This window comes from Pimephales promelas, chromosome 14 (genome assembly GCF_988280905.1).
Source record: "Pimephales promelas chromosome 14, fPimPro1.hap1.1, whole genome shotgun sequence".
Taxonomy (NCBI): Eukaryota; Metazoa; Chordata; class Actinopteri; order Cypriniformes; family Leuciscidae; genus Pimephales; species Pimephales promelas.
The window spans coordinates 35,108,324-35,134,961 of NC_142782.1; the positions used below are offsets into that span (position 1 = coordinate 35,108,324).

Consider the following 26,638-nt stretch of genomic DNA (forward strand, 5'->3'; position numbering starts at 1 on the left):
GTATAGATTTATTTATACATTATATTATAAATATAAATATTTTATATATAAATAATATATATATTTTTTTAAATATACATGCATGTGTGTGCATTTATATATATTCAAAATAATTATACACAGTGCACCCACATATATTATGTAAACACAAACTTTTATTTTGGAAGCGATTAATCACGATTAATCGTTTGGCAGCCCTAATATATATATATATGTAGAATATATCACCTGCAGTTATTAACAAATAACAAATTCCTTTTCTTTTTCAACAATTTTTTAATGAAAATTATACACAAAATCTGCGAAGGAATGATCTCCTGATGAATCATCGGTGTGTTTCAGTGATGCACTCGTGTGACGTCGCCGCCAGATGCAGATGTGCCACATGTGGGACACGTGATCTCCGGCGTCTGGGAGTCGCGCGGGCGTTTCCGCCACAGACACGGTCCACACGCGAGATGAGCGCAGGCCAGAGCGTACGACGGCACGCTGGAGGAATACACCGACAACGAACACGAGCAGAACACACACGCGTGCTGGCCTGGAAAACAGAGAAGCAAGGAGTCGCGATGATTACAGCAAACATTTTAGCATACTAAAACAACATAACATCACATGACCATCAACATTTAAAAATCCCCCTGTAGTCAATCATTTCATCCCTTCACGCATCTTTGATCACCAAAATTACATATTTAAACGTTTTTCAGTTTTTAATGCCTTAAAATATCTTGAATGTAACTCGACACCCTTGCCTCATTTAGTATGCGTGGTCTATGAATATGCAAATGAGCCCCGTCGCTGACTGTTTATTACAGTGAAGCTGCTTTGAAACAATCTGTACAGTATGAACCACTACATGTATGTGTCAGTCTCGTACCGGTGGAAGCGTCCACACGCGGAGAAGTGAACACTGGTAACCCGTGAAGCGCAGCGTTCAGCGCCTGATCTAAACTGTCCGCTAACCGCCGCTCATGTGAGTCCGACTCTGAAACACAAGGAGAAATACATCAGACATGAGCGTGAGCAAAACATGCATCAGCAACCTCGTCCCTATTGTGCTGTATATCGTGTGAAACGCTTCCGGAAAGAGGACAAATGTGGGCGGGGCTTGATTTTGCATGAGTGGATGGTTGTGGTTTGCTATTGGCTGATCTCAAGTGAGTGACAGGTTGCCCCGCCCACATCATCAAAGACGAGAAGCTGCAAGAGGAAGTTATTCTGATTCAAGATTACCAAGAAGATGAATTTAACACAATGATGATAAATCATTTAGAATAAAATGCAATATTGCATAAAAAAAAAATTGTCCAAAGAAGAATCTAAATGAATCGATGGATACTGTGAACAGTAAAGCCCCACCTCCTTTTACTCTGATTGGCCATATCAATCAAATTTTTTATAACTAATCCATTTAAATTCTATTTAACACCCACAGGCCCCGCCCACAATATTTCACAGCGCGAGTTAAACTGCAGTTCCTCCTCTGGCCACTAGAGGCCGGCTGCAGAAGAGACTCAATCCCATAGACCTCCATGTTAAAAAGCCCAACTTTACAACAGAAAAACACATGTTGACAGTCTGGTGCAAACAGTGGTTTTGGTCTATATCCCTAATTTTGCGACATTTATCCCTAATTTATCCTTAAAAAAGCGATGAGATTACTTTTTGTGCGAAAAAACAAACAAAAATAACGACTTTATTCGGCTATTCCTTTTCTTTCTTGTTGGCCTGAAACGAGACTTATTTAAACATTTTCTTCATTGACTTTCTGGGCCGACAAGAGTCATTCCCTTAGGAGCCTATGTAGTAGTGATAAGCTCTCAAATTTAATCAAAAATATCTTCATTTGTGTTGCGAAAATGAACGAAGGTCTTTCGGGGTTGGTACAGCATGGGGGTGAGTAATTAATGACTTAATTTTCATTTTTGGGTAAACTAACCGTTTAAAGTTCTGCATAATCAACACTTGAGTGACAGGTGGATATCTGCTGATGTCACTAATAGCCGTTTGTATGCTGTGTGTTAGCGCGACGTCACCTGAGCTAATCTGCGAGTGACGCCCAAACAAGATGGCGGCGTCCGGCTCCGCCCACTTTAGCCTTCAAAAACGTTATCTACAATCTGTGGTCCTAATTCATCTACATGGTGCAGAGTGAGTTGTGTGATTTGTGACATTCAAACCTGAGTGAGTTTGGAGAGTTTTCCGCAACGGAGGACGACCGGGATCAGCGCTAGTCGAGGGAAAGCTGGAGTCGCACTTTCTTTTAGCAGAACGGCTAGTCGATCCATGAAATCTTAAAGTTTGTGTGTTTCGACTGGAGTCTGTGACGGTTTTAACCTCCGCAAGTCTTGACGGTTGCGGATCACTCCTGCTCCCGACTCCTGTGCATCCCCTCCGCAGAGCCAAGCGGTCGATACGGCTTTTTAAGAGAGGATTGGGAAGAGGTTTTGAGCTTTGGGAAAAAGGAACGCCGGTAAACGGGTCGTTGGGAAGACGACCCCACGTCGCTTCTCTCTTCCAGTACTCCTCTAAAGTGCTGTTGTCTATGATCACTCCGCTAGGCAGGATCATCGGGAAAACCATGAGTTCTTGCGTAAGCGGATCTAGGAATTCCTCTGGGATCGGGATGTCGTCTGCGATATTCCCAGTTGGTTTCGGAGGAGCTGCAATCGTGCGGTTTGTGCGTTTAACGCTGTTTAGATGCGCATCCAGAATTTTCTCAAGTTCAAAAGCAGGACAGGATCGGGAAGGAGACGCCCAGACGGAAAGGGATTTGATTCCCAACACACACCCTTTGCTGAAGGGAACGCTGATTCTGAGATGAGCGACGGATACGAGCGATCCGCGACTCCAGAGATTTACCGCTTTAGCGGCGGATTCCGGCGCGGGAGGAAGATCGGGAAACGGATCTCGCGGTTTGAACGCGGGATTTAGGAAACACACCCGAAGCCCCTCCTGTAAATCGCTCCGAGACACGAGCTGGAAACGAACGCCGTCTCGATCCGAACAGACCAGGATCTCGACCCTACAGGAGCCACGGCCCGGATCCGTTCCCGAGGGAAAGAGCTCCAGGTCGAGGCGACACAGGTCCACACACACCGGGAAGCTCAGCGTCACGTGGACGGGAGGACGGAGGAAGTACTCGAGCTTGAACCCGCGGCGCCGAGCGATCGGGTCTCCGGAGAGAAGGTTCGAGACGTCGTGTCCGTCGGCACACAGCTGCGGGAGAGGAGAAACACAGGGAGAGGTTGAAGGACACACACACACGTCATATATGTAATCTTGGTACAGAACATTGGAAGGTCAAATCAGACGCAAGACTCTCAGCCGGCGAGACACTGCAGTCAGAGCTTTATTACTCAGGATCATTTCAGAGAAGTTGCACTCACACACACAGACACACATTCTCAAAATACACATTTGCATCAAAATACTGTCTATTCATTGTATGCATTTGAAATATAGATTTGGGTTCTGTGTGTGTGTGAGTGTGTTAGTGAGCGAGTGTCTGTGTGTGTGTGTGTTGTACCTTGTTGCATTGAACGGAGGTGTGGAAGTGTGGCAGGCACAGGTTGAGCACCATGATGATGATCCTGCATCTACTGCAGAGAGTGAGTCTGAAACACCACACACACAGATCAACAACACTAGATACACACACACTGCTTATGCTCCAAATGACTGGAATGAGCTACAAAAGTCATTTATCTCAATCTCTGCATTTAAAAATAATACTAGGGAGTGTTTTTTTTATCACAGCTTGTCAATGTTTTAAATGAATGTATATGTGTGTTGTGTAACGTATGTATTTGACTTGCCTGGTTAAATACATACAATAAAATCATTAAGCATAACTGGAACAATACAGGCACTTACTGAAACTAAACCTTTAAGGGAAAAATACACTTAAGCAAAGAATGGACACTATAAACACACACACACTCAGACAGTCACTATTTCAGTGTGACGACACCACCGTGGTCGTGTATATATTTCATAGTAGCGATGACAATAATTATTTACAACTTGATTTAAGATATAGTGTGCTAAAGAATAAGACGGCTTCATGTAGATAAAATTTGTATTAGCATAATGCGCGTTCAAAAAAACTCTAAATAAACTGCATGAATTCATTAATAACGTCGCATTAATTACCTTATTATGTTGCGCGTTTGTTACTGATCAAAGCTGCCCAACGATCGTGCAAGTCAGAAAGAGATAAATAGATCGAGAAAACTATAAATAAAGCACATATCATTTCAAGATTTACACTGATGAAAACAACAGTAGCGGCGCTGACGTCACAGCTACTTCCGGGAGCAAGAGCCGCACGCGCGACTCAGCGCTGTCCTCTGCTGGCGGGAAACGACGTAACAGCGACGAACGCCAGGTGATTTATCTTCTGGGATTGCATAAAATATATCTTAAAATGATTAAGATCGAGTGTTTAATGATTGGATTTAGTCATTTAAATTATTGACACACGATAAATAAGTAGTTTCAAGTTATTTTCTCGCGCCGCGCGCGTGCATTTGTATTGACTGGGGTAACGTTAGCGCGTGAGCGGAAATATATTCACACACACCTCAAATAGTCCTCATATATACCTGTATCCACAAAATGTACAAGTATATTCATATTAATTCTGTTGTCGAATTCATAAGAAATCACCTTGAAGAGAAGAACGTGATAAATTGAGGTGTAAAGTTAAACAAACAACAAAACATCATTTGGATTTCAGGACTTCAGGCTACAAAACACGGTGACACATTACAGATTTTAATTTAAAATATTGAATCAGAAATATTTATATATTTTTGTCTAAACAGTTTCACTTCAATGGAGTTATTTATTTATTTCCTGAAACACCAATCTTTATATTGTTTGATATTTACGTCAGCATTTGACGATATTAATGACCGTAGGCTATAGCTATATTATTGTTTTGCTTCCAAAACAAAAAAAATATGAACATACCTGTCAAACTGGGCAAAAAACATGTATTATATGGGAAATCATTATACAGGCTATAGTGTTTACTATCAAGCGTCTCAAAAAAAGAGATATGGATTGATGTCTTTTTCGTTTAATGTGTTTTTGATTGAGCATTTTTACGCAAGTCATTACAGTAACATAAATACAAACAATAGAAGTATAAAAACATAGCATTTGTTCTCTGAATCAAGTAATTACATCATGAAATCAAATAATTACATCAGAACTACATCGAAAGGAATGGTTTTGGGAAATTGTTGATGCATTTGAACCACATGTTACAGAAAAACAAAGCTGAAATATCGGCTTTATTAATTCACAATAACCAGAACGATGAAATAACAGTATTTTTCTTTTCTTTTTTTCTTCAAAATATTCACACGCAATATGTTGGTATACTGGAAATAACGATTTGACACATAAATAACCATCATATCCACAGCCAGCCTGTCTACCCACAACACTGAACATAGCAGCAGCTCTCAGAGAACCTTCCAGAAACATCAATGTAGAAGAAGTCAAAGCAAGTTGTAATTTTGCACCGAATTAAAAAGAAAAACTTGAGACCAACACATTTTGAATTTTTTTCAAGTAATTCTATCTTCAGATAGGAGCCCTCTGTGTGTCGTCTAATGACCCCTGGCGTTTACTTCCAGATTCCTTCAAATACAGAATAATTAAGACTTCGTAAGGTCTCTTCTGCTCACCAAGGCTGCATTTATTTGATCAAAAATACTGTGAAAATGTGAAATATTATTGCTTTTTAAAGTAGCTGTTTTCTATATGAATATATAGTAAGGTGTAATTTATTCCTGTGATTTTCAGCATCATTACTCCAGTCTTCAGTGTCAAATGATCCTTCAGAAATCACTCTAATATGAGGATCTGATGATCAACAAACATTTATGTATATTATCAATGTTCATATTTTTGTGGAAACTATGATACACTATTCCAAAGTTTGGAGTAAGTGTTTTAAAAAAATGAAATCAATACTTTTATTAAGCAAAGACACATTAAATCATCCTGAAAAATTAAATTGATGACGTTTTAATCATAAATAATCATAAATGTTTCTTGATCATCAGATCATCATATTAGAGTGATTTCTGAGGGATCATGTGACTGGTGTAATGATGCTGAAAATTCAGGTTTTTTCACAAAAAAAATCATTATAATATTTCACTATTTTTACTGTGTTTTTGATCAGATAAATGCAGCATTGGTGAGTTTTCGAAAACATTTAAAAATCGTAATTATTAACCCCCTTTCATAGCGAAGAGAGGGAAACACATCTCTTTTGATTCATAACTGCATTTGTAGTTCATTCACCGTGGGTCTCTCTTTTGCACAGACGTCGATTGTCTCTGATAAACCATATTAATATTTCACTATTCTTGCTGTATTTTTGAGCAGATAAATGCAGCCGTGGTGAGTTTTCAAAAACATAAAAAATTCTTAATTATTCCAAACTTTTGGCCGACAGTTTATAGACCCCCTTTCAGTAAAGAGATGGAAAAATGTGTGCATCTTTTTTGATTCATAACTGCATTTATCGTTCTTTCGCACAGACGTCGATTGTCTCAGTTGATGTCTAGATCTCCGTGGACTCGATGCGCTCCAGTCGGGACGGTCCGGGCCACGGAGGCGCCAGCTGATGCAGAGCCGGTGTCTTGGGATCGTCAGGAGAGAGAGCGCCGGTCACCGGGACGGGGATGGAGAGGGAGTCGGATCCGAGCTGCCCGACCCGCTCCTCCAGCGCCTGGTTCCTCTGCAGCGTCTCCACGTAGCTGATCTGCAGCTGGGCCTGGTACTTCAGCACGCGCTCCTTCTCGTCCTGCCAGGTGTGTCTCTCCTGAGCGAAGGTGAGCGCTTGTCTCTCGCGCTGCTGGCGCTCCAGGTGTAGTTCTCCCGTCAGGCGCTCCAGCTGACGGCGTAGCTCCGCCTCCTGGCGCTGCGCTTTAGCCTCGTCGCTCTGCAGGCTGAGGAACGAGTCCACCGTGGCGCTGAGGGGTTCGGGCGTCCGCGGCGAGTGAAGCCCAGCCCACGGTAAACTGATCGCGCTCCTGCAGCTTAGCTCGTTCAGGGCCCGTTTGAGACCCAGAACCTCGGCTTCGAACACCACCAGCTTGTCACGCAACATCGACACCTGCAGACACAGCAAAACACGAGTGGAATCAACATATATGTATAGTAAAGTTTATTCCTGTGATCAAAGCTCTAAATTGATTAAAATCAAGTGGAATTGATTGCAAGTGGAATCAACATATGGCTGCATTTATTTGATAAAAAATATAGTAAAAATTAATATATGAAGATATGAGTTAGGGATGTACCGATGCGAAAATTTTGGTTGATACCGATACTTCTTTATATTTCAAAGCCGATAACCGATATATCGGCTGATGAACCTAAATCCAAATTCTGCCCAATACCGATAACTGATAATTATCTAAATTTGAAAGCCGATAACCGATATATCGACCGATAAACCTAAATCCAAATTCTGCCCAATACCGATAACTGATAATTATTTAAATTTGAAAGCTGATAACTGATATATTGGCCGATAAACCTAAATCCAAATTCTGCCCAATACCGATAACTGATAATTATTTAAATTTGAAAGCCGATAAACGATATATTAGCCGATAAACCTAAATCCAAATTCTGCCCAATACCGATTACTAACAATTATTTAAATTAGAAAGCCGATAACCGATATATCAACCGATAAACCTAAATCCAAATTCTTCCCAATACCGATAACTGATAACTATTTAAATTTGAAAGCCGATAACCGATATATCAACCGATAAACCTAAATCCAAATTTTGGACAATATTGATAACTGATAATTATTTAACTTTGAAAGCCGATAACCGATATATCGGCTGATAAACCTAAATCCAAATTTTGGACAATATCGATAACCAAAAATATTTCTATTTGAAAGCTGATAACCGATACATCGACCGATAAACCTAAATCCAAATTCTGCCCAATACCGATAACTGATAATTATTTAAATTTGAAAGCCGATAACCGATATATATTGGCCGATAAACCTAAATCCAAATTTTGCCTAATATCGATAACCAAAAATATTTCTATTTGAAAGCTGATAACCGATACATCGACCGATAAACCTAAATCCAAATTCTGCCCAATACCGATAACTGATAATTATTTAAATTTGAAAGTCGATAACCGATATATATATTGGCCGATAAACCTAAATCCAAATTTTGCCTAATATTGATAACCAAAAATTATTTCTATTTGAAAGCTGATAACCGATACATCAACCGATAAACCTAAATCCACATTTTTCTGATTACAAAAACAAAAGTCTCAGAATTAAAATCCACGTTCCAAACACACAATTACAATATTCTCATTATAATTATATGTAGCCGATATGACACATGTCTGTATTTTCCTTTTTTGAAGTGATCCCAATCATATTTCGAGCAATTCAAAACCATCATGTTGAACAGTGCGCATCTGAAGAGTCTCAGCTGAAGGAAATAATACGTTATTTATCGGCTTTATATATCGGACACATCTTCTTATCAGGACGATAACGATAGCATAAAAAAATGAACACATATCGGCCGATACCGATACTGTGACCGATATATCGTGCAACCATATATATTATCCTAACATTGTAATACCATCCTTATATTGTAATAATAATTGTATATAGTACAATAATATCATATTATCACATGAGGGTATTGTTACCCCCCTATAACGCTGTATAACAGTTAAAACAGTGTATATGTGAACCTGAACCACAAAACCAGTCACTTGGGTCAATTCATTTAAATTGATCACCTGAAAGCTGAATAAATGGCAGTAAATGATTATGTTTTCATTGATGTATGGTTAGGATAGGACAATATTTAGCCGATATGGAATCTGAGAGTGCAAATAAATCAAAACATTGAGAAAATCACCTTTAAAGTTGTGCATTCATGTCACGCTTGTGCTGCATCCACTCTCAGAAATAAATGTTTTATATATTTACAGGAGGAAAATTTACAAAAAAAAAATATCTTCATGCAACATGATCCTTACTTGATATCCTAATTTTTTTCTGGCATAAAAGAAAAATCAATAATTTTGACCCATACAGTGTATCGTTGGGTATTGCCACAGAAACACTCATGCGACTCGGGTCACGTGTGAGTGTGTGTGGAGTGTTTCTGCAGCACCTCAGTCAGCGTTCGCTTCAGTTCTCCTTCGCATCTCTCCAGCTCGCGGCTCTTGCTGGCGTACGAGTCCTTCAGGCCGCTCATGGTGTCCTCGCGCTCCTTCAGCTGGGCGTTGAGCTCCTTCATTTGACCCCTGAGGGCCACCATCTCTCCGGCCCGTTGCGTGACCTCGTTCTGACTCTCCCGAAGCTGCTGCTTCAACAGAGAAATCTCGCCCACTTTCTGACACAGCTGCTCAACACAAACCAAACACACACAAGTCAAGTCAGCTTCGTCTATACAGCGCTTTAACACTATAGAGTTTCACAGCAGCTGTTACAGTGATAACAGGAGATTACAGTCACAGAGAGTGTTTGGGCTTTACAGCAGATCTAGAATAAAGTTATTGTCCAGATAAAGTTAAAGTTTTGATTGATTCACTTCCGTTGTATGATGGCTTTTATGATGGATAGATGCACTTTTATGATGGACAGATGCACTTTTATGATGGACAGATGCACTTTTATCATGGACAGATGCACTTTTATGATGGATAGATGCACTTTTATGATGGATAGATGGACTTTTATGATGGATAGATGCACTTTTATGATGGACAGATGCACTTTTATGATGGATAGATGCACTTTTATGATGGACAGATGCACTTTTATGATGGACAGATGCACTTTTATGATGGATAGATGCACTTTTATCATGGACAGATGCACTTTTATGATGGACAGATGCACTTTTATGATGGACAGATGCACTTTTATGATGGACAGATGCACTTTTATCATGGACAGATGCATTTTTATGATAGATGCACTTTTATGATGGACAGATGCACTGGACAGATGCACTTTTATGATGGACAGATGCACTTTTATGATGGACTGATGCACTTTTATGATGGACAGATGCACTGGACAGATGCACTTTTATGATGGACAGATGCACTTTTATGATGGATAGATGCACTTTTATGATGGACAGATGCACTTTTATGATGGACAGATGCACTTTTATGATGAATAGATGCGCTTTTATGATGGACAGATGCACTTTTATGATGGATAGATGCACTTTTATGATGGACAGATGCACTTTTATGATGGATAGATGCACTTTTATGATGGACAGATGCATTTTTATGACAGATGCACTTTTATGATGGACAGATGCACTTTTATGATGGATAGATGCACTTTTATGATGGACAGATGCACTTTTATGATGGACAGATGCACTTTTATGATGAATAGATGCGCTTTTATGATGGACAGATGCACTTTTATGATGGATAGATGCACTTTTATGATGGACAGATGCACTTTTATGATGGCCGGATGCATTTTTATGACAGATGCACTTTTATGATGGACGGATGCACTTTTATGATGGACAGATGCACTTTAATGATGAACAGATGCACTTTTATGATGGACAGATGCATTTTTATGATGAATAGATGCGCTTTTATGATGGACAGATGCACTTTTATGATGGATAGATGCACTTTTATGATGGACAGATGCACTTTTATGATGGCCGGATGCATTTTTATGACAGATGCACTTTTATGATGGACGGATGCACTTTTATGATGGACAGATGCACTTTAATGATGAACAGATGCACTTTTATGATGGACAGATGCACTTTTATGATGGACAGATGCACTTTTATGATGGACAGATGCACTTTTATGATGGATAGATGCACTTTTATGACGGATAGAAGCACTTTTATAACGGATAGATGCACTTTTATAACGGATAGATGCACTTTTATGATGGATAGATGCACTTTTATGATGGACGGATGCAGTTTTATGATGGTTAGATGCACTTTTATGATGGATAGATGCACTTTTATAACGGATAGATGCACTTTTATGATGGATAGATGCACTTTTATGATGGACAGATGCACTTTTATGATGGACGGATGCACTTTTATGATGGATAGATGCACTTTTATGATGGACAGATGCACTTTTATGATGGACAGATGCACTTTTATGATGGGTAGATGCACTTTTATGATGGACAGATGCACTTTTATGATGGATAGATGCACTTTTATGATGGACAGATGCACTTTTATGATGGACAGATGCACTTTTATGATGGATAGATGCACTTTTATGATGGATAGATGCACTTTTATGATGGACAGATGCACTTTTATGATGGATAGATGCACTTTTATGATGGACAGATGCACTATTATGATGGACGGATGCACTTTTATGATGGACAGATCATAGACAGATGGTCAGGGTGAGTAAATCATGGGCTTATTTTCATTTTTGTGTGAACTACTCTTTTAAATTCATGATTTTCCACTCCTCTCACCTCCCACTTGGTCTCCTCGAGGCGGGGCAGAATATCCGCCTGCTCTTTCCGGTAATCCAGGCACTTTCTCTCCAGCTCCTCCCTGTGGGCGAGCAAGGCGCTGATCTCGTCCTGCAGGCGCAGTTTGTCCTGCTGGAGCCGCCCGATGTGGGCCTGCAGTGCATGCTGGGAGCGCTGGGCCCGATGGGTCACCTGATGGAGCCGCCCAGCGTAGTTCTGCCTCAGGTCCTCCATCTCGCGCTCACACACTCGCTGCTTCTCCTCGAACACCTGCGCGATGGCCGCCTCGCTCTGGTCCAGGTTACGCCGCATGTGGATCACCTGAGGTCATGTGACTCATTCAGGTGTTATAATAACTGATCACAGAATGTGTGTGTGAGTGAGTGTGTGTGTGTAATGTAAACGTGACCCTCACCTCCTGCTCCTTCTCCCAGAGCCGGTCCTCCAGGTCCTGGATGATGTCATCGGTGGAGGGCGTGTCCTGGACAGTTGTGTCGGTCACATGACAGAGTCTCTGATACGATAAGCAGCTCTTCCCGGAGCAGGACTGCCCGCTGTCGGACACGCTCAGCCCGTTCTGATAGTCGGGCCGGCCCGGTTTGTCCCGCGGCGCCGATGACGATGCGCTGCTCAGCCTGTTGATGTGGCTGGTGGAGGCGCTGAGGGGCCCGAGGGCCGGAGCCGGGCCGAAGCTCAGACTGGGACCGGTGTATGTGGGAAGGCTGGTCAGGGAGTCGGACATGCCGGCCGGGCCGTCGGTGCCGTGGGAAGGGTCCCGGTCCCGGTCTGGGCTGTCCGGCTCGCACAGGGACTGAGGGGCGTCGGATCGACCCGATCCTCCAGACTGGCCCAGCAGGTTCTGCATCGAGTGGAAGCTCTTCGGGACGACGGGTTTGAAGGCGGAGGGGCGGACCAGAGCAGAACTATTCTGGAGGAGAGAAACACACACAGCATTTGAAGGCACAATATGTATTTTTTCTGCTTTACAAATAGCAAAAATAACTGTATCTATGTTATATATATCTATTAGATGTGTACTTACATTATCCCGACAGTTTCCACCAACTTTCAAATACGGAGAAATTTATAGTTTAATTCGAAGACACGGAACGTTTCGTCCCCCGTCTATGGCGTCATATAGCCTTTGACTCCTCTATTTTCTCTAACTTCCTGCGGAACCCGGCGAAACCGCCAAACGCAAAGGGGAACACTGGACTACCGCCAATAAAGCAAAGAAAATGACGAAGAAAAAAAAGTAGTACGTATTTTTATGTGTGTAAATCACGTAAACTTGAAGTCTAGTCTAGAACACATTCAAATACTTTGTCGAGAAGACGCTGTTCTACATTACAAAGACAGTTCAGCCACTTGTTTTCATTGTCCAGGGACGAGCATGTGAAGAATCAGTGGTCAGAGTTCATATTTGCAACGGTATAGCCCGAACCTTGTGTTCTCATCATTTTAATGACGAATCATTCGCAAGCCGGTTGTTCCCGAAGGAGGGCTCAGTATCCAGTGTATATGGATCAAGTTCGTCCCCGAATCACAACCTGTAAGTAATATTAATAATGTTTGCTGTTATGTTTTCTGTAGCATGCATACGTGTTGTGTGTGTTGTGTACACTCCGCGCAGCTTTTAAGCGGGGTAAAGTTAGTTTTGTTTCTGATATTCACCAGACATTCACTGAAAAATGGCAATTACGTCCTAAACGACTTAGCCAAATATGACTTCGCTCTATATAATAAGCACTGGTAAAACACTCAGGTATGACGGCGTAACGTTACGATTATAACGTAAGACTGTAGAAACAATGACAGACGTTAGCCTCAGTAAAGTTAGCCTCATTCATTGGGAGAAAATGTGCGCCTTTGGGGTTTGTAGTCTTTGTAATTAGGTATTTTCACAGTCAACGGTTTTACATCAAACTGCGACTTTCTTTACTTTAAAATGTATCTTTTAAATTGACAAACATCATATGTGTAAATTAGGGCACAATTCAAACCAGATCAAAATATTTGTTGTCTCTCGCCATTGACTAACATTCAATATTTTTCCGAAATAAGGTCCCATGGTGGTCGACCGGAAGGGGAGGGACTTAGGCTCTCTATGAGCGATTCGTTGCCGACAGTCTCTGCCTACGGTTTACCAATAACAACTGACTGGGTCGTGTGACCAATCGCCGCAGATTCGCGTCACTCAAAGGAGGTGTTTGGGAAAATGAATCGTCGAACGAATCATTTGGGAGTCGTTGAGCAAATCGGGTAAAAAATAAATGCATATTATAAGAAAAATAAAGTGTTTTTATGCTTGCATGCACGTTAAACTGTTCAAGAATTGGAACATTTCAAATGCTATGATAGGGGCTCTTTAAATTTTTGGGTGAACTATCCCTTTAAATAGCACTCATAAATGTGTTCGTTCCATGCTCAAGTCGTACCGGCTCAAGTTTCCCCGTGACCGCGAGAATCTTCGGTGGCGTTCGACTGTCCCTCTTGCCGTTGTTTCCGTCTCTGTTCTTCCCCGGAGCGACTCCATCATGGCTCTTCTCCGCGCCGTGACCCACCACGTTCCCACACGCATCCAGAGTCACTCCTCCTCCTGTTCCACTCCGGTGTTTCCCGTTCCCCTCCGGCCCGCTCCTGTTCCCCGGACCCCTCTCCAGCCGGGACGAGGTGACGTTTCCCAGTCCTCGATCGGCTGTGAACTCGTCACTGGAGCCCTCGGATGACGAAGGCTGGTGGAGACGATCGGATGGAGGCGGGAGGAGCCGCTCGGCGCTGGATCTGACGTGATCTCGCCGGGTCAGAGCCGGGCCTCGAGGGAGGGTGGTGCGCGTGCCCACGCTCTTCATGGCGAACTCCTGCTCGCCCGCCACCCCACTGCCGACACTACCCATCCTGGGCGAACCGGGCCGTCACTCAACCTCCACATGGGCCGATACCGATGCCGGACCTCCTGACAGACACTGAGGCGGAAACAGGGGTGAGAAGAAGAAAAAAACGTACTATTCATCAAAGATGCATTAAATTGCTCAAAAGTGACAGTAAAGACATTTAAAATGTTACAAAAGATTCTATTTCAAATAAACGCTGCTCTTTTGAATGTTATATTCATCAAAGAATCCTGAAAAAAAAATTGCATCACGGTTTCCTCAAAAATATGAACACTGATACACTGTAAAAAAATATTGTTGGTTTAACTTAAAGTAACTGGGTTGCCTTAAAATTTTAAGTTGATTGAACTGGAAAAAGTGAGTTAATACAAAGGAGATTAATTTAACCATCAGAAACTCAAAATAATAAGTTATCTCAACTAAATAAATTATTATAAAGTTGATTTGACAAAAGAAAATACAGTATGTTGTGATAACAAATCTTGAAAGTATTTTCATAATTCTTGAAAATATAATCATAAATGTGTCTTGATCATCAGATCCTCATATTAGAGTGATTTCTGGAGGGTCATGTGACACTGAAGACTGGAGTAATGATGCTGGAAATCACAGGAATAAATTACACTCTACTATATATTCACATAGAAAACAGATGATTTACACTAGATTTAGTATTTCACAATTTTTACTTTTACTGTATTTATAGAAAACCTTTGCATGACAGTCGCATGATAAGAGTGAATCACAAAGATCCACAAAGCATCCTTAAGAATAAATAAAAGTTAAGAATATTTTGTATTCCCGAATACATTTCTTAAGAATGCTCTTTCTTAAGAATTTGTCTTTATGTGTTTTTGCTGATCTCCAACCATAAACAAACGCACGTATAATAATAATATTAATAATAATCATCACAATTTAACCTAGTGACCATACAGACTGATGCAATTTTGTGTTTGACTCATTCGTTTTTTCCAACTACTTACACACAAAATCCTCTTTCTAAAACCTGACGCCAGAAACACACACCAAATCTGCAAAACCTTACACTAATTCTCGGCCTTCGACTCGGTTTTCAATTTCATAAAGCACTTTTTGTAAACCACAACACACATCAGAGCCTCTCACACACACTCCTCACTCACACACACACACACTCGGCTTTAGAATAGGCCTATAAAAGGTCAAAAGTCGAGTTATGGGTTTTTCGGACTGTAATACTGACTCGCAGTCACAAACGCTTACAGTAAAACAATAGTTTGGTTTCAATCTCGCTTTCATGTTTAATTCCCGTTAAATTTTCAATTTAACCAACCAGTACATTCTTGTACAGAAATGTACGTGAAATGAGAGCTTTAGGTTTTGAATAACTGTACCTATATGATATATAGCCAAAAATATAACATTATGGCAAAGGTGTTTGCAACGTAATATTTTGAAGTGCTTTATTCAGTCATTTTGCGTGCAATTATTGTGTAAAGTTTGGAAAATGTGTGTACGCTGTTTAATAAACACTCATTCGAGACTGTGAGTGAGTTGCAGCACCACGTCCGACCAGCAGGGGCTTCACACTCCAGCGCTTCACCATTACCTCATCTGTTCTCTCACTTGCACATCTCACACACACACTGGCTTGTAATGGGCCACGAGGTGACTTATGTGTGGCTTTGTGTGTAACGTGAATCAGAATGCATGAGCAAACTTTTATTGGCTCCTTAAGGCCTCAACCTGCAGGTCTGACCGGAGCGGTCAGTGTGTGTCTCAACACAAAAGATCGCATCGCCTTTCATGTGCTGTGTGTTGTGTCTGAGTAGAGACCTGCAGCTCCGTCTAAAAGCATGCATCTTAATAAAGCCCTGCTCTACACACACACACACACACTCCATTTTCTGCCTAACAATCTCCAGCTTCTGCACACAAAGACGCAGCAAGACGTTCCTTCAATGCATTACATAATGCGTGCTCGCGCTGGCTGTATGTGCGCGAGAGAATGGAGGTCTTATAATAACGCTGGTTATAATGCGTGCGCGTACTCACTGTTTCAGCACCGCGGACAGCGACGCGCGTCACATCGGTCGCGCTCATTCACCGACGCGTCCACAGCGAGTCCATTAAACCACCGAGCGGTGTTTATCTCTACAGGAACTGGTCTCAGATGATGATGATGATGATAGTCAGATGCGTGTATATCAGCTGAGCCACACACCCACCTCAGCCACGCCCCTCTCTCACGCGTCAGCCACGCCTCCTAAAACGCAGACGGTACTGCGCATGTGCGTAGTATATGGTATCAAGCATAGATATCTATATAAAGGCTAGATATCTCGTCCACGCTGCTGGCCAATGGAGGTCGACGTCTGCACCTGGCGGCCATCTTGTCACAGGCAGCTCGCTCACTCGTAACATTGTGTTAATGGTACATTAACTTTGTAAATAACCATAACTTGCTCAATTTTATACCGATTTTCAAACGGTTTTTTTTTTATAAACGTCAGAGATGTAGTTATGACACAGCAGACTTATGAATAATAAGTGTATAAATAAATAATCATCCAGATAATTATAGCCACGTTAATAACGTTTGTAAGAAACCAAACCGTTTGTAAATCCGTCAAGATTTCAACAAGATAAGAGTATTTGTGTTCGTGCTGACCACTCATCTAACATCAGCTTGCCTGTGACAAGATGGCCGCCGGTGATGACGATAGAAACTCCGCCTTAAGACATCTGCCTTTATATAGATATCTATGGTCTCAAGCATCAAGTCAGTCAGGCAGCGACGTGCGCATGCGCACTTGTGAGAGAGCCCATAAAAGGATGTGAAAAATTTCCTCAGCAAGCACATTTATTTTAAATTCACGTTTTTCCTCAAACATATTTAAAATGAACCAACGTATGGTTGATGTAACATCAAATAAGTCTACGAGAACGCAGTAAGTTACCCTTTGTTGACTTTTTGACCAGAATGTTATAGAAATTCTCCAAAATATCTGTAATCACAGTGTTCAGCGTTCATGAATCATTGTTTTTGAACGATTCGAATTGACTCAGTTGAGTCGCTCACAGAGAGAGTCGTTTGTCGCCACCTACTGGCAGACTGTAAAATCCCCACCACTAATAATAAACACACAAGACGGAGTGAAACAAGGAAAAGTCCTGTTTTTTATTCAACTCTCCCGTAAGTCCAGTGTTTGTTTGGCAGATCTGTGTTAATGTTAATGTTCCTCAGGCTTTGGAAATCTCTCACTCACTTACATTGATAGATAAAATATGGACAAACCATAACCATATTTGTTATTGATAAAAATGTAACCCAACGGCTGGGTTTGTCCCTATTTGACCTAAATTTGTGTTGAAAGAACCCAGTGTATATTTAACATTTTTACTGTTGTTTTCATGTTATGTTTGTGTGTTCATTTAAAGTGTTTCCATGTAGGATTTTAAAACATATGGTGAAACTCGAAAAATTAGAATATTGTGAAAAGGTTTTCATATCTGTAAGCCATAATCATCAAAATTATAACAAATAAAGACTTTAAATATCTCACTTTGCATGTAATGAGTCTATATAATATATTAGTTTCACCTATTAAGTTGAATTACTGAAATAAATGAACTTTTGCACCATTTTATAATTTTTCGAGTTTCACCTGTACGTAAAAAATGACAAAAAAACGAATGTCATTAAATTTCTTGGTCAATCCTGCAGTCACTCAGAAACACCGAGAAGCGAATCTCATGTATCTGTCCTCTATAAAACACACGCGTTCATGTCTTTTCTCCTCCAGGAGAGCTGCAGGTTACTTCACACACTTGGTCTCCATTCACAAATTCACCGATGACATCAGCTCGCAGCTGTTACCATGGCAACCGGCTCCATCATGTGTGTCATGTGACGGGAAGAAGCCTGTAAGTGTTGATGTCAGATCAGATGTTTCTGAAATCTATGTAATCTGCCTTTCACTGTTCAAATAGAGTCTGATATTCAATTAAAAAAAAAAACAATATCATTAAAAATTCTAAAAAAAAAAAAACCTAAAACATATTATTCTGCTTGCCTGCACAATAAACACTTCCCATAATATTTTATTAAGACTTCACACTTAACAATAAATTGCATTTAAATAAATTATTATTTAATGGTTTCATTATTAATACAGTGATTATTTAAATGAACTCTGACTAAATCTGAATTAATTAATGACATCGATCATTTGAATCTAACCCTGTCTTGTCAATAAATAAAACAAACTCAGCCAGATATTTATTATTTTATGATTTTTCCTCAAATACAATACTTTTACATATTCTTCAGTTATTGAAAAACTTGATTGAATTTTTTTTGGGGGGAAACTAGGGCTGTTAAATAATTAAAATCAATTAATTACTCAATGTGGATAAATTAATCGCAAATTAGATTTGGCTTAAAAAAAATTACCCCCAAAACACAAGTTAAATTATTGTCTTAAATTCGAAAAGCATCAACAACAAGTAGATTTTTATTTTTTATTTTATTTTATTCATCATAGAATTTATTACACAGAAACTTTTACTCACTTTTGGGTGGACTGTATTTTTAAAGGGTTTTTATTCATTTGGAAATATGTAAGGTTTTAAATGAAATTATAACTTAAACTGCCAGTAGGTGGCGATAAATATCTGGATGAGTGAGTCATCTATTCATTAGATTCGTTCAAACGACTGATTCATTCAGTGCGCTCTCTAAATGAACGAGTCATTGAATCATTGTTCGACCGGATTGATTCGTTCAAACCGCGGATTCATTCATGAAATTTTCGGAGACGCACAACAGTTCTGCTATTGCTTTTTAGGTTCAATATTGTGTCTAAATATAACACAATATTAAATCTTCTTTATTGATCTGTTGTTTAAAATCAGTATCACTTTTGATGAACCCCATTGTCTTCCAGTAGGGAAAAAAAATACTTTGGAAGTCTATGGGGTCCATCAACTGTTTAGTTACCAACATTTTTCAAAATATCTTCTTTTGTGTTCACCAGAAACAACTTAAGAGGGGGTAAATGATGATTTAAATTTTTGGGTGAACTGTCTCATTAAGAAAAGTGTTGCGTTGAGTTTTTACGCCATCTAGTGGATTAGAGGAAAATAACAACAAATATGACTGTTGCACCCTATCATTAATTTATTACGGAAAAAACAGCAAAGATATAGTGGAGAAAATAAGTGTAAATATTCTCTGAATATTCTTTGTTTTCCTCTGTATTTCCGTCGATCACCACTAGAGGTCCTCAGCTGCATTAATGACGAACTCCACACAGCAGATGGAAAACACCAGGAACATTTATTTATTCTGTATATAAAAAAATGTGCATATGTCTAAACAATTTTACAGATTTTTTTTTAATGTAGACTTAAAATTAATTAAAAAAAACACAGATCAACAACATGGTATAACATGATGTTCTTCCTCGGTGTTTCTGTCTTGTTTTCCAGCACAAATATCTAATCAATGAAATATTTGCCAATGAAGTCACTGATTTTGATACATTTTTCAGTCTTAATATCTTCAGTCATTTTGGTTCTCCGGTAAATGTATCTTGATTCAAGAATGTTTAGATATTTGTGCTGGAAAACAAAAATTATTTAAAATCAAAATGTAAAAATAGAATAAACCAATAATTAAAAAATAAAAACTTAAAAAAAAAAAACCCTGAAAATAAATTTGTAACATGTGCAATTATAATAAAGATTTTATTAATAAAACACTGAAACTTAAATCATAAAAATTTTAATCGAAGTTAACAAACTGAAAACTTGAAAATGTAAATTAAAAAAAAGTAAAATAAAACACTAAAAAATGTCATCATAAAAATGTAAAATTAAAATAAATAAATAATTAAAAATAATAACAGCACAAATATCTAAACAAATATCTAAATATCTGACAATGTAGTCACTGATGATTTTGGTTAATTTTTCAGTCATTTTGCTTCTTCGGTAAATGTGATCTGAATTGAACTGAATTATTTAGGACACAAACTCACTTCATTTTGATTCATTTTCCAGTCTTAATATCTTCAGTCATTTTGTTTGAATGAATGTTTATTTGTGCTGGAAACCCTAGGAAGAAGCACATGTTTGTATGTACACGAGCTGTAAGTGTGAATCTGCTCCTAAAGCTCGTAGAAGTCGAGATGCGCTCCGGACGGGAAGTCGTTGTCCAGCAGGAGTTTGACAAGTTTGGACCCGGACTCCTCGCAGGTCAGAAGCTGGTTTTCGGAGAACATCGAGGAGAACGAGTGACGCAGGTTCAGGTCTCCAGAGAAACGACGGGCTTGAAGCTGCATGTCTGTGTCCAGAGGACCTGTGGGTCACAGTGAGTCCAGCACACCATCAGTGTACATGCAAAACTTTCCCTAAAACATGCAAAACCTTTCCTAAAACATGCAATACCTTTCTTAAAACATGCAATACCTTTCCTAAAACATGCAATACCTTTCTTAAAACATGCAACACCTTTCCTAAAACATGCAATACCTTTCCTAAAACATGCAATACTTTTCCTAAAACATGCAAAACTTTCCCTAAAACATGCAAAACCTTTCCTAAAACATGCAATACCTTTCTTAAAACATGCAAAACCTTTCCTAAAACATGCAATACCTTTCTTAAAACATGCAATATCTTTCCTAAAACATGCAATATCTTTCCTAAAACATGCAATACCTTTCCTAAAACATGCAAAACCTTTCCTAAAACATGCAAAACCTTTCCTAAAACATGCAATACCTTTCCTAAAACATGCAATACCTTTCTTAAAACATGCAATACCTTTCCTAAAACATGCAAAACCTTTCCTAAAACATGCAATACCTTTCCTAAAACATGCAATACCTTTCTTAAAACATGCAATACCTTTCCTAAAACATGCAATACCTTTCCTAAAACATGCAATACTTTTCCTAAAACATGCAATACCTTTCCTAAAACATGCAAAACCTTTCCTAAAACATGCAATACCTTTCCTAAAACATGCAAAACCTTTCCTAAAACATGCAATACCTTTCCTAAAACATGCAAAACCTTTCCTAAAACTTGCAAAACCTTTCCTAAAATATGCAAAACCTTTCCTAAAACATGCAAAACCTTTCCTAAAACATGCAATACCTTTCCTAAAACATGCAAAACCTTTCCTAAAACATGCAATACCTTTCCTAAAACATGCAAAACCTTTCCTAAAACTTGCAAAACCTTTCCTAAAATATGCAAAACCTTTCCTAAAATATGCAAAACCTTTCCTAAAACATGCAATACCTTTCCTAAAACTTGCAATACCTTTCCTAAGCCATGCAATACCTTTCCTAAAACATGTAAAACCTTTCCTAAAACATGCAATACCTTTCCTAAAACATGCAAAACCTTTCCTAAAACATGCAATACCTTTCCTAAACCATGCAAAACCTTTCCTAAAACTTGCAAAACCTTTCCTAAAATATGCAAAACCTTTCCTAAAACATGCAAAACCTTTCCTAAAACATGCAATACCTTTCCTAAAACATGCAAAACCTTTCCTAAAACATGCAATACCTTTCCTAAAACATGCAAAACCTTTCCTAAAACTTGCAAAACCTTTCCTAAAATATGCAAAACCTTTCCTAAAACATGCAAAACCTTTCCTAAAACATGCAATACCTTTCCTAAAACTTGCAATACCTTTCCTAAGCCATGCAATACCTTTCCTAAAACATGTAAAACCTTTCCTAAAACATGCAATACTTTTCCTAAAACATGCAAAACCTTTCCTAAACCATGCAATACCTTTCCTAAACCATGCAAAACCTTTCCTAAAACATGCAAAACCTTTCCTAAAACATGCAAAACCTTTCCTAAAACATGCAAAACCTTTCCTAAAACTTGCAAAACCTTTCCTAAAACATGCAATACCTTTCCTAAAACATGCAATACCTTTCCTAAAACTTGCAAAACCTTTCCTAAAACATGCAAAACCTTTCCTAAAACTTGCAATACCTTTCCTAAGCCATGCAATACCTTTCCTAAAACATGTAAAACCTTTCCTAAAACATGCAATACCTTTCCTAAAACATGCAAAACCTTTCCTAAACCATGCAAAACCTTTCCTAAAACATGCAAAACCTTTCCTAAAACATGCAAAACCTTTCCTAAAACATGCAAAACCTTTCCTAAAACATGCAAAACCTTTCCTAAAACATGCAATACCTTTCCTAAAACATGCAAAACCTTTCCTAAAACATGCAAAACCTTTCCTAAAACATGCAAAACCTTTCCTAAAACATGTAAAACCTTTCCTAAAACATGCAATACCTTTTCTAAACCATGCAAAACCTTTCCTAAACCATACAATACCTTTCCTAAACCATGCAAAACCTTTCCTAAAACATGCAAAACCTTTCCTAAAACATGCAAAACCTTTCCTAAAACATGCAATACCTTTCCTAAAACATGCAAAACCTTTCCTAAACCATGCAATACCTTTCCTAAACCATGCAAAACCTTTCCTAAAACATGCAAAACCTTTCCTAAAACATGCAAAACCTTTCCTAAAACATGCAAAACCTTTCCTAAAACATGCAAAACCTTTCCTAAAACTTGCAAAACCTTTCCTAAAATATGCAAAACCTTTCCTAAAACATGCAAAACCTTTCCTAAAACATGCAAAACCTTTCCTAAAACATGCAAAACCTTTCCTAAAACATGCAATACCTTTCCTAAAACATGCAATACCTTTCTTAAAACATGCAATACCTTTCCTAAAACATGCAATACCTTTCTTAAAACATGCAATACCTTTCCTAAAACATGCAATACCTTTCTTAAAACATGCAATACCTTTCCTAAAACATGCAATACCTTTCCTAAAACATGCAATACCTTTCCTAAAACATGCAATACCTTTCCTAAAACATGCAAAACCTTTCCTAAAACATGCAATACCTTTCCTAAAACATGCAAAACCTTTCCTAAAACTTGCAAAACCTTTCCTAAAATATGCAAAACCTTTCCTAAAACATGCAAAACCTTTCCTAAAACATGCAATACCTTTCCTAAAACATGCAAAACCTTTCCTAAAACATGCAATACCTTTCCTAAAACATGCAAAACCTTTCCTAAAACATGCAAAACCTTTCCTAAACCATGCAATACCTTTCCTAAACCATGCAAGGTTTTGCATGCAATACCTTTCCTAAAACATGCAAAACCTTTCCTAAACCATGCAAAACCTTTCCTAAAACATGCAAAACCTTTCCTAAAACTTGCAAAACCTTTCCTAAAACATGCAATACCTTTCCTAAACCATGCAAAACCTTTCCTAAAACATGCAAAACCTTTCCTAAAACATGCAAAACCTTTCCTAAAACTTGCAAAACCTTTCCTAAAACATGCAATACCTTTCCTAAACCATGCAAAACCTTTCCTAAAACATGTAAAACCTTTCCTAAAACATGCAATACCTTTCCTAAAACATGCAAAACCTTTCCTAAACCATGCAATACCTTTCCTAAAACATGCAAAACCTTTCCTAAAACATGCAATACCTTTCCTAAAACATGCAAAACCTTTCCTAAAACATGCAAAACCTTTCCTAAAACATGCAAAACCTTTCCTAAAACATGTAAAACCTTTCCTAAAACATGCAATACCTTTCCTAAACCATGCAAAACCTTTCCTAAACCATGCAATACCTTTCCTAAACCATGCAAAACCTTTCCTAAAACATGCAAAACCTTTCCTAAAACATGCAAAACCTTTCCTAAAACATGCAATACCTTTCCTAAAACATGCAAAACCTTTCCTAAACCATGCAATACCTTTCCTAAACCATGCAAAACCTTTCCTAAAACATGCAAAACCTTTCCTAAAACATGCAAAACCTTTCCTAAAACATGCAAAACCTTTCCTAAAACATGCAAAACCTTTCCTAAAACTTGCAAAACCTTTCCTAAAATATGCAAAACCTTTCCTAAAACATGCAAAACCTTTCCTAAAACATGCAAAACCTTTCCTAAAACATGCAATACCTTTCCTAAAACATGCAATACCTTTCCTAAAACTTGCAAAACCTTTCCTAAAACATGCAAACCCTTTCCTAAAACTTGCAATACCTTTCCTAAGCCATGCAATACCTTTCCTAAAACATGTAAAACCTTTCCTAAAACATGCAATACCTTTCCTAAAACATGCAAAACCTTTCCTAAACCATGCAATACCTTTCCTAAACCATGCAAAACCTTTCCTAAAACATGCAATACCTTTCCTAAAACATGCAAAACCTTTCCTAAAACATGCAAAACCTTTCATAAAACATGCAATACCTTTCCTAAACCATGCAAAACCTTTCCTAAAACTTGCAAAACCTTTCCTAAAACATGCAATACCTTTCCTAAACCATGCAAAACCTTTCCTAAAACATGCAAAACCTTTCCTAAAACATGCAATACCTTTCCTAAAACATGCAAAACCTTTCCTAAAACATGCAAAACCTTTCATAAAACATGCAATACCTTTCCTAAACCATGCAAAACCTTTCCTAAAACATGCAAAACCTTTCCTAAAACATGCAAAACCTTTCCTAAAACATGCAAAACCTTTCCTAAAACATGCAAGACCTTTCCTAAAACATGCAAAACCTTTCCTAAAACATGCAAAACCTTTCTAAACAAAAATTAAATAAAACTAAAGTGTTTTATAAACATTTTTTTAGAATAAAACATCACATTTTTTATTGTTTTACTCATTTATTTTTTTAAACCCTGCTGCAACAAACAGAATCAATATAACTGCACGTCTGCTTTAAGGTACACTCACCGGGAGCGTAACTCAGCACCCGTACGTCCGGCTCCTCTTCGGCTAACACCCGGAACATCATGTCTCGGGCCGCTTTCCCGGTGCAATACAGGACCCACGAGGGGAAGGGCTTCAGCGCACACAGAGAGCTGATGTTCACCACGGTTCTCCTCAGACCCAGACGATGAGGGAACGCCTGCAGGACGCCGGCCGTCAGACTGAGCGCGCCGCTAACGTTTAGCGACAGGTAGCGGTTCACCTCCGCGGGGTCCGTGAACGACACAGCGAAGCGAGACACGTCGCCCAGAGACGCTGAGAACAAGAGACACACTCATTACAAGAGAACGATCGGCTGTCTCAAAGCGCTCTTCCAGTAACTTTAACATTTAAAGTCATCTGATCTTTAATAATGCATGCATTACATGCAAAGTGAGATATTTAAGCCTTTATTTGTTATAATTGTGATGATTATGACTTAGAATATTGTGGAAAGGTTTTCATATCTGTAAGCCATAATCATCACAATTATATCAAATAAAGGCTTGAAATATCTCACTTTGCATGTAATATATTAGCTTCTAAATGAGCTTCAGCACACCTGCGTTGTTGATCAGAAGCACGTGGTCCGTTTCCGTCGAGCTCGTCTCTTTGACCGCCTGCACGGTTTTCTCCACTCCTCCCGCCTCCTCCAGATCCGCCTGAACGCATCGGACGTCCAGCTGGCTCCGTCCACACACACTCACGATGTCGTCCTTCAGCTCGTTCAGCTGGGCTTTGGTTCGGGCCACCAGAACCAGGACGGATCTGGGCTTCAGCCGGCAGCTCAGCTGGAACGCCAGCGCCCGCCCGTAGCCCTTCGACGCGCCGGTGATGATGCACACGGCTCTTCCCAGATCCCTGGGCTCCCGAGAGATCAAGTCCTCCATCCTGGGACACGCCTGGGATTCTGGGAGTCGAGTGACGGGGAAGCGCTTTATATGGAGAGACTCCGAGAGGAACGGATCCATTTCACACACACAGCCGTGAAAGATCGGTCATGAAAGCATGATTGAAAACCAGCACAAATATAGAAACATTCTTTAGTCCAGATGCGTTTACTGGAGACAAGTGAGTTTGTGCTTAAACAAGAGCAAATATCACTAACTAATAATAATACATGCTTTACACAAGCGTTTCTGCCTCGTTTTCCAGCTCAAAATAACTAAATGACTGACTTGTCTAATGAAACTAATTAAGATCGGCTTTTCTTACTTAGTATTTTAGTCTTATTTCCAGTCCAAATGTCAAAAAATACTTCAATCAAGATGCATTTACTAAAGTAGTAAAATCCCATAAGATATTAAGTCTTGTTTTCTGTGGAAATCAATGAAAATGA

The 26,638-nt window shown here is 39.2% G+C and overlaps 3 protein-coding genes across 4 annotated transcripts; all 3 read right to left on the reverse strand.

Moving 5' to 3' along the window:
* Positions 1-228: 228 nt before the first annotated feature.
* On the reverse strand, positions 229-4,298 carry ubox5 (U-box domain containing 5). 2 transcript variants are annotated; one of them, XM_039653438.2, is made up of 5 exons: positions 4,159-4,298; positions 3,533-3,620; positions 2,184-3,222; positions 881-988; positions 231-541 (listed from the first exon to the last, which is right to left on the reverse strand). In XM_039653438.2, exons 2-5 carry the CDS (start codon positions 3,584-3,586, stop codon positions 339-341), a joined length of 1,404 nt encoding a protein of 467 aa, XP_039509372.2. In that variant the 5' UTR covers positions 3,587-3,620; positions 4,159-4,298; the 3' UTR covers positions 231-338. The 2 variants fall into 2 exon arrangements, with proteins under 2 accessions (XP_088976053.1, XP_039509372.2); XM_089119927.1 differs by lacking the exon at positions 4,159-4,298 and having other exon boundaries at positions 229-541; positions 3,533-3,612.
* Positions 4,299-5,073: 775 nt separating this feature from the next.
* lzts3b (leucine zipper, putative tumor suppressor family member 3b) lies at positions 5,074-16,680 on the reverse strand. The gene is made up of 6 exons (XM_039653426.2): positions 16,495-16,680; positions 14,002-14,529; positions 11,979-12,491; positions 11,564-11,884; positions 9,222-9,452; positions 5,074-7,147 (listed from the first exon to the last, which is right to left on the reverse strand). The coding sequence occupies exons 2-6, from the start codon at positions 14,458-14,460 to the stop codon at positions 6,593-6,595; spliced, it is 2,079 nt and encodes a 692-aa protein (XP_039509360.2). The 5' UTR covers positions 14,461-14,529; positions 16,495-16,680; the 3' UTR covers positions 5,074-6,592.
* A 3,932-nt stretch (positions 16,681-20,612) lies between these two features.
* sprb (sepiapterin reductase b) lies at positions 20,613-26,360 on the reverse strand. The gene is made up of 3 exons (XM_039653406.2): positions 25,862-26,360; positions 25,285-25,575; positions 20,613-20,803 (listed from the first exon to the last, which is right to left on the reverse strand). The coding sequence occupies exons 1-3, from the start codon at positions 26,268-26,270 to the stop codon at positions 20,613-20,615; spliced, it is 891 nt and encodes a 296-aa protein (XP_039509340.2). The 5' UTR covers positions 26,271-26,360.
* Between the last annotated feature and the right edge of the window lie 278 nt (positions 26,361-26,638).